This window comes from Elephas maximus, chromosome 3 (assembly GCF_024166365.1).
Source record: "Elephas maximus indicus isolate mEleMax1 chromosome 3, mEleMax1 primary haplotype, whole genome shotgun sequence".
Taxonomy (NCBI): Eukaryota; Metazoa; Chordata; class Mammalia; order Proboscidea; family Elephantidae; genus Elephas; species Elephas maximus.
The window spans coordinates 20,293,279-20,302,231 of record NC_064821.1 but is presented as its reverse complement, the minus strand read 5'-3'; the positions used below and the strand labels follow the sequence as shown (position 1 = coordinate 20,302,231).

The 8,953-nt window shown below is 40.8% G+C and overlaps 1 protein-coding gene across 1 annotated transcript; it reads left to right on the top strand.

Moving 5' to 3' along the window:
• The first annotated feature begins 7,676 nt into the window (after positions 1-7,676).
• LOC126074037 (olfactory receptor 7G3-like) lies at positions 7,677-8,615 on the top strand. The gene has a single exon (XM_049881382.1). The coding sequence runs from the start codon at positions 7,677-7,679 to the stop codon at positions 8,613-8,615; it is 939 nt and encodes a 312-aa protein (XP_049737339.1).
• The last annotated feature ends 338 nt before the right edge of the window (positions 8,616-8,953 follow it).

Below are 8,953 nucleotides of genomic sequence, written 5' to 3'. Positions count from 1 at the left end.
TTACTTGATATATTTTTTTCCATCCTTTGAGTTTTAGTTTGTTTGTGTCTCTAAGTCTAAGGTGCGTCTCTTGTAGGCAGCATATAGACGGATCGTGTTTCTTTATGCAGTCTGAGACTCTCTGTCTCTTTATTGGTGCGTTTAGTCCATTTACATTCAGCTTAATTATAGATAAGTAAGTGTTTGGTGTCTTTTTGATGCCTTTTTATGTGTGTTGTTGACAATTTCATTTTTCCACTTACTTTTTTGTGCTGAGATGTTTTTCTTTGTAAGTCGTGTGTTCCTCATTTTCATAGTATTTGACTTTATGTTTGCTGAGTCGTTACATTTTTCTTGGTTTTTATTTTGAGTTATGGAGTTGTTATACCTCTTTGTGTTTACCTTAATATTTACCCCCATTTTTCTGAGTAAAAACCTAACTTGCATTGTCCTACATCGCCTTGTATCCCTCTCCATATGGCAGTTCTATGCCACCTGTATTTAGTCCCTCTTTTTGATTATTGTGATCTTTTACATATTGACTTCAATGATTCCCTGTTTTGAGCATTTTTTTTTAATTAATCTTAATTTGTTTTTGTGATTTCCCTATTTGAGTTGATATCAGGATGTTCTATTCTGTGGCCTTGTGTTGTGCTGGTATCTGATATTATTGGTTTTCTGACCAAACAATTTCCCTTAGTATTTCTTGTAGCTTTGGTTTGGTTTTTGCAAATTCTCTAAGCTTGTGTTTATCTGTAAATGTTTTAATTTTGCCTTCATATTTCAGACAGAGTTTTGCTGGATATATGATCCTTGGCTGGCAGTTTTTCTCCTTCAGTGCTCTGTATATGTCATCCCATTCCCTTCTTGCCTGCATGGTTTCTGCTGAGTAGTCTGAACTTATTCTTATTGATTCTCCCTTGAAGGAAACCTTTCTTTTCTTCCTGGCTGCTTTTAAAATTTTCTCTTTATCTTTGGTTTTGGCAAGTTTGATGAAAACATGTCTTGGTGTTTTTCTTTTTGGATCAGTCTTAAATGGGGTTCGATGAGCATCTTGGATAGATATCCTTTCATCTTTCATGGTGTCAGGGAAGTTTTGTGTCAGGAGTTCTTCAACTATTTTCTCTGTGTTTTCTGTCCTCCCTCCCTGTTCTGGGACTCCAATCACACACAAGTTATCCTTCTTGATAGAGTCCCACATGATTCTTAGGGTTTCTTCATTTTTTTTAATTCTTTTATCTGATTTTTTTTTTCAACTATGTTGGTGTTAATTCCCTGGTCCTCCAGATTTCCCACTCTGCATTCTAATTGTTCGAGTCTGCTCCTCTGACTTCCTATTGCATTGTCTAATTCTGTAATTTTATTGTTAATCTTTTGGATTTCTGCATGCTGTCTCTCTATGGATTCTTGCAACTTATTAATTTTTCCACTATGTTCTTGAATAATCTTTTTGAGTTCTTCCACTGTTTTATCAGTGTGTCCCATGGCTTTTTCTGCAGTTTGCCTTATTTCATTTCTGAGGTCATCCCTAATGTCTTGAAGCATTCTGTAAATTAGTTTTTTATATTCTGTGTCTGATAATTCCAGGATTATATCTTCATTTGGGAAAGATTTTGATTCTTTTGTTTGGGGGGTTGTAGAAGCTGTCGTGGTCTGCTTCTTTATGTGGTTTGATATCGACTGCTGTCTCCGAGCCATCACTAAGATATTGTAGTGATTTATTCTATATTTGCTTACTGAGTCTTATCTTGTTTTGTTTTCTTTCAATATACGTGGATGGGCTACTAGATTGTGCTGTCTTGATTGTTGTAGCCCTTGACTTACTTATGACCTATTACCAGCTGGTTTGGGCTGTTGCCAGATATATATGCCTGTACTATTCTTGAGTAGAATCTGAATTTGGGTCATCAAGTGTGTGCTGCACCCTAACACCTATCCATCTTGAGAAGTAGTGGTGATAGTTGTGTGCACCAGATTCTATTAGCAGCTGGGGTTCATGCTCCAGGGGTGGCAGGATGCTGACAGGCTTCCCCCAAGAGTCAGTGAGGTAGGTGTGTCTCTATTCCTAAAGCACCTTGGTGGGAGGGCTCTGCAGCTGTATCTTAGGCCCCCAATGCAAGTACCTCTACAGATTGGTAGGTGTCACCCTACTTAGACCCCTAAGGCAGGAGGCTAGGTGGTCTGGGTGGAGCTTCAGCCCTCAGTTCCCTGTTGTGGGTCAGTGAGGGCTCTGTTGAATACGCAGAGATATCAGACCTGGGAAACTTGTTTTTCCAGTAAATCCGCTAAAAAAAAAAATGCAGTCAGATCCCTATCAGAAATGCCTTTGCATTGGAATAGCCACCTTGTTCCCTGTAGGGATGAAAGCCCGAGATATGGATCACATATGCTTGGCTGGAGCTGGTTCTGTGTTTTTAGTCCAATTAGGGAAGGATTTTTGTCCCTGGGTTTTTTGTGGTTTCTTCTCTCAGGCCGGAAGAATGGGTTAGGAAAAGACCAAAAAAAAAAAAAAAAGGAAAAGAAAAGCCGTGGAGCCGTTCTCCCTCTGGCTCAGGAAATTCCAATGTTAATGAAACCGCCTGGGAAGGGGAGGGGTGGGTTCAGAAAAACAGGAGAGAGTAGCACTCTGGAATATAGACAAAGTTACTTATCTTGCTTGGGATGACTATTTTATCTGAGATTCCTGAAGGGCATGTCACCTATGTGTGCTGGCTATGTAGAGATTGCCCCTGAGGGTCAGGCCCACAGAAGCCGCGGTCAGTTCCTCCCCTGCCAATGCAAAGCCTAGCGTCAAGGTTCCCCGGCTGGGGCGCTGCACTCCCGGCTCCAAAACCAGTCGCTGCCTCCCGGGGACTTCTCCTCCCACCAGCCGCGTTGCTGCACCACCCATGGACAGCTGGGCCCCCTCCTGAGGTCCGTTCAGGTGGGTAGGGCTGTGCCTCGTGTTTGCACCCTCTCAGGATGTTGTGTTCAGCTCCCCTGCACCCAATCCTAAGCCTAGTGCCAAGGTTACCTGACAGGGACGCTGGCTCCAGGCTCCGAAAACAGTCTCTGCTTCCCCGTAGTTGTTCATTCTCCATCTCTGTCACTCAGGTCAACTCTTTAAATCTGTGTTTGTTGTTCAGGGTTCATAGATTGTCATGTATGTGATTGATTCACTTGTTTTTCCGAGTCTTTGTTGCAAGAGGGATCCGAGGTAGCGTCTACCTAGTCAGCCATCTTGTCCCCCCTCCTCCAGTATATACATTTTTAAAATGCAGAACAAAAACATTGTGCATGGATAGAATCATAATAAATGTATTGATATTGCAGGAAAATTTCCACTTAAGTTCAGTGCAATGGTTCCCCCATAGGAAACAAACAAAAATTGATAATGTGGAAAGATAAAAGGGAGGATTTCAAATAAACACTCACTGTTTCTTTAAAAATAGCTACTGCGAGTATGGCAGTATATTTTAATTTGATGTTGCTGAGTGGCGGATAAAAAGGTCTTTATTGCTTTTCCCTGTACTTTTTGGTATTTATAAACTGTGCATAATTTTAGAACCTATTAAAATTTTCTCATACTATAGATGTTTTGTTAGACAGATTACTTTTCTATTTTGAGTTTTTATTATCCATGTAGATGAATCTATGTCTAATTTATTCACCTTTATTGCTATACATTTATGCCAAACAAACATTGATATCAGTGATCAGTGATTTGAGGTCTTCCTTCTGCTTGCTTCTCTATACAAGCAAGATTCCCAGTGGAGTTTCAGCATATCCATCCTTCCTTGAAATTACTCTTTTTCTCCTCCTCGTTCATCTTGCTCCACCTGTCACTTCCTTCCCTGTAATGAATCAGGCCGTGTGATCAGATTGTGTTCATGGCAGAAACAAATCACAGTACGAAATAATGAGAGTGTCTCTTTTGTCAAGATTTTGTCTATTCTCATCTTTGCAATATCCCTATAAAGATTTATGATGATTCCCATTATACAAATGGGAAGATAGAAGCTTCTTAAAGAGTTGTAAAAATGTCCTTGTTCACAAACCAAGTTTGTCTGGTTCCACTATTTACTTTAACTGTGTGTGCGTGTGGATGATACAATGAAAATTTCCATCAGATGGACTAAGAATAAATAAATTATAATGAATAAGACAGTGGAATAAACTCAGGTATGTCTGATTCTAAATGTGTCACCATGTGATTGGTTCTGTTATGGTTGCTTGTTGTCAGGACTGCATGGCTAGTGCCCTAATTCTTTGGTGGTGAAGCAGACTGTGTCTATGGCCATTCAGATCTAAATTTAAGGATCCTAATGAGTTGTTTGGAGCCCTGGTAGCATAGCGGTTAAGAGCTCAGCTGCTAACCAAATGGTCACCAGTTCAAATCTACCAGCCACTCCTTGGGAACCGTATGGAGCAGTTCTACTCTGTCCTATACAGACGCTATGAGTGGGAATCAACTCAATGGCAAAGGGTTTTATTTATTTATTTATTTTTGTGCCTTAAAGTTTACAAATCAAGACAGTCTCTCAGGCAAAAACTTATATACACCTTGCTATGTACTTCTAGTTGCTCTCCCCTTCATGAGACAGCACAATTGTCTTCTCTACCCTATATTCTCATGTCCATTCAGCTGGCTTCTGTCTCCCTCTGTCTTCTCGTCTCTTCTCCAGACAGGAGCTGCGCACATAGTCTCACGTGTCTACTTAAGCCAAGAAACTCACTGCTCACCAGTATCATTTTCTGTCTTATGGTCCAGTCCAATCCCTGTCTGAAGAGTTGGCTTTGGGAATGGTTCCAATCTTGGGGTAACAGAAGATCTGGGGACCATGACCTCTGGGATCCCTCCAGTCTCAGTCAGACGGTTAAGTCTGTTTATTTTACAAGAATTCGAGGTCTGTGTCCCACTGCTCTCCTGCTCCATCAGGGATTCTCTGTTGTGTTCCCTGTCAGGGTAGTCATTGGTTGTAGCTGAGCACCATCTAGTTCTTCTGGTCTCAGGCTGATATAGTCTCTGGTTTATGTGCCCTTTCTGGTTCTTGGGCTCATAATTACCTTGTGTCTTTGGTGTTCTTCATTCTCTGGCAAAGGGTTTTTAATGATCTGTTCATGAGAGGCAGTGGTAATTCAGTGGTAGAAATGTTGCCTTCCATGTAGGACACCTGTATTCAACTCTCAGCCAAGATGCACCTCATGTGCATCTCTTAATAGTGGCTTGTGTGTTGCTATGATGCTGAACAGGTTTATAGCAGAGCTTCTAGACTAAGACGGACTAAGAAGAAAGGGCTGATTCAGGGGCTCAGTGGCAGCTAACAACAACAATGAGCTGCACGCCCTTGAGGAAACTTTAGAAACTTTTTCTAAATCATGGATTTACAAGAATGATGAGCAAATACATTGATGTGCCCAGGACTTATCAATCAACACTTGCCTGTTTGGGGGATCCAATGATCATATACCCAGGGATGGCATTTTAACACAGGAAGTGGGAGAGTCCTGGACTTGATCCTGGTACACAATCTCAGGATCCCTGAAGGAACCAGTGCCCAAGACTGCCTGATCCAGGCTTTGATGGGGACCAGCCAGAAACACAAGGAGGAGGACATCAACTTTAACGACTGATTTTCAATACATCCTCCTCTAACACTATCTGCTAATTACACAATGAAGATAGATATATGAAAACATAAAAGGAATAGGGAATGGATCAAGCTACCACATAGTGAGGAAATAATTATTTCCATGTTATTAAAAAGAGGAAATGAAGGGAAGAGCAGATTCCGATGGGAAAGAAAAGGGGAAAACAAATCCAGAAACAATAGCCTATTAATGGCGATAAATTATAACTGCAATAAAATTGAAATTGTATGGTGTCTTTTTGCTATTGTTTTTCATAAAAAATACGAGTGTCGGTTAAACAGAAGAATGTGCATGTGTATATTTTTTACATTCATGGGGTCAGGAGGAGGTAAGAAATTTCTCATTTTCTTAGCCAATTTTCCTGATAACCTTAAAAACAAGTACTTCACTCCAGGGGTGAGGCTTCTTGCTAAACAATTTTTATCGATTCTATTTTTTAAGCCCCACAAGTATAAAGGCTTTTCAGGTGTTCAGGTGTACTTTGCTCAATGTCTGGTCACCTCCTAAGATTGACTTGCCAATCTCCTACTCCCAATATTAAATTCAAGGCACTTGGACATTTGTGTGGGCAGTATTTATCTTTCTCATCCTAGAATTCAGTAAGTCAAAAAATCGTTGCTTTTTTATTGCCTTTTTTTCAAGACCCCATGTGTTTCAATATTCCTTCCAGTCTTCTGATTTGGAAAAAGAAAAAAAAAAATGCTACGTGTCACCTCAGGAGAAAAATGTTTTAATCTTCGATCATTTCGGTGAAAAGAAAGCCTTCCAGACATAATAGCTTTAACAACTTAAGGTTTCAGGTAGCATATTCTCTCTGGACCTCAAGTCCTGAGTGTGAGTGGTCCTGTTTAATGCCGTCACCTGCTAGATAGTGCTTATGTAGTCAGAAAGTAGGAGACCTTCATGACCAGGTAAAACACTTGGGTCTTTATTCAGGTGGAATTCTTCAAGAGGCAAGTGATGAAATCTGATTGACCTTTCAGGATACCTAGTTCTATCCTACTTAGGGGTTATATCACGTGATGTTATGAGGTCGGCTCTGAAGTCTGACATCCTGAGTTCAAATCTCACTGTCATCTGTTACCAGAGAGCCAGGTACTTTGTACTGTAACTTAACCTTATCTCAGCTACGTGAGATCATGGGGAAGATGTAGAATGATAGAAGTACCTAACTCACAGGTCTGTTGAAATAATAAAATATTTAATATAGGTGAAGAGCCTGGCAATCCATGTTAGTGGTGGTGATAATAGCAGCGTATAACAATTACTACATTTACTATGGTGATAATATTACAATTAATTGTGAAAAGGACAATGTGAAATAAGGAGATATTGAAACAGAAATGCGGAGTGAAAAGGGCAGATTTTGAGGGCTCACTGACAATTAAGATGCTAAATGGAGTCACGGTCTTGAACGTTCGGCCAGCCCACTGTACAGTGCACTAATGAGCTGGACCTTCATTTTCCTCATTAATTGTGCCAGGTCTGCTCCAATCACAGATGAGTTGGTTGCCCATGCTCTAGAGCAGTGTTCTTTAACGTATGGACTCCAGACCATCAGTAGAACATTTGTGAATTTGTTAGAAAGGCAAATCCTTGACCCCATACCCAACCTTCTGAATCCAATACTCTGAGGATGGGGACACACATCTGGGTTTTAACAAGCCCTCCAGCTGATTGTGATGCAATACCAACTTTTAAAACCACTGCTCTAACATTTAACTGATGTAACATTTTTAAATTTTTATTTTATTTTTGCTGCTAGTTTGAAGGAGGGTAAAAAATTCTCAAGGAGAAATTACATATCAGTCCCTACTTTATTCCTGTTAGTTGGCAAATGTGAAAATGTGTAGACAGTTGAATAAAATGTGGGAGATGGGTAGTGGAAAAGAAATGAGAAGAGGGAAAAAGAAGAGTAACAGAGAGAGGTGGAGAGGAACAGGGAGAGAGATATATTTCTAATATTCACTTTATTTCACAATATAGATCCTACAATTTCTCTAAATGAAGGGATCTGTTATCTGTCTTATTTCCTCTACTTTCTTTTTTTCAGACTTAACAACAACATGAAATTAGAAAACAAAACAGATATAGCAGAATTCCTCCTCCTGGGCCTCTCGGAGAATCCAGAACTGCAGCCCCTCCTCTTTGGGCTGTTCCTGACCATATACCTTGTCACCATGCTTGGAAATCTGTTCATCATCCTGGCTGTCAGCTCAGACTCCCACCTCCACACCCCCATGTACTTCTTCCTCTCCAACCTGTCCTTCAATGACATCTGTTTCAGCACCACCACAGTCCCCAAGATGCTGGTGAACATTCAGACACAGAGCAAATCCATCAGTTACACAGGCTGCCTCACCCAGATCTGCTTTGGTTTGGTTTTCTCTGGTTTGGAAAATTGTCTCCTTGCAGCAATGGCCTATGACCGCTACGTGGCCATATGTCAGCCACTGAGGTACACGGTCATCATGCACCCCTACTTCTGTGGCCTGCTGATTCTACTGTCCTTGTTCATTAGCATCATGAATGCCCTGCTCCATAGTCTGATGGTGCTGCATCTGTCCTTCTGCATAGACCTGGAAATCCCTCACTTCTTCTGTGAACTTGGTCAAGTCCTCAAGCTGGCCTGTTCGAATACCCTCATCAATAATATCCTACAATATTTTGTGACTAGTGTTTGGGGTGGTGTTACTCTCCTTGGGATCATTTTCTCTTACATTCAAATTTCCTCCTCCATTTTGAGAATCCCATCACCTGGTGGAAAATATAAAGCTTTTTCTACATGTGGGTCTCACCTCTCTGTTGTTTCCTTGTTCTATGGGACAGTTTTTGGGGTCTACCTTAGCTCTGCAGCTACTCTTTCCTCCAGGAAGACTGCAATAGCATCAGTGATGTATGTCATAGTCACGCCTATGCTGAACCCCTTTATCTACAGTCTGAGGAACAAGGACATGATGGGGGCTTTGAGGAAACTCTTCTCAAGAAAATCTTCTTCCCATTGATGTGAGTGTAATGAAGAATTAATTTTACACAAAGATAGACCTGGCTATTGTTGCTGGTCTTTGGGCGGTATTCTGTAAACTTCAGAATTTCCTGAGTTTTTGGACTGCCTTTTTATTCATAGTGGGCCTGGGGCCACACCTGATAGTTTGTGATAACAAAGTGACTTATGGATGACCCCTTCACAAGTAATGCTAAAGGGATGACTCAGCATAGGGTTATCATGCCAGAAAGGCTGTCTTCATGATTAGGTGGTTGAAATTTTGAGCCACTTGATATCAGCCTGACCTCCAAAGAGGGTGACGGGTGAAGACTGAGTTCAAACACATTACTATTGATT

Excerpts from the sequence above, each read along its gene's own strand:
- LOC126074037 (XM_049881382.1), top strand. The coding sequence starts at position 7,677 with ATGAAATTAGAAAACAAAACAGATATAGCAGAATTCCTCCTCCTGGGC.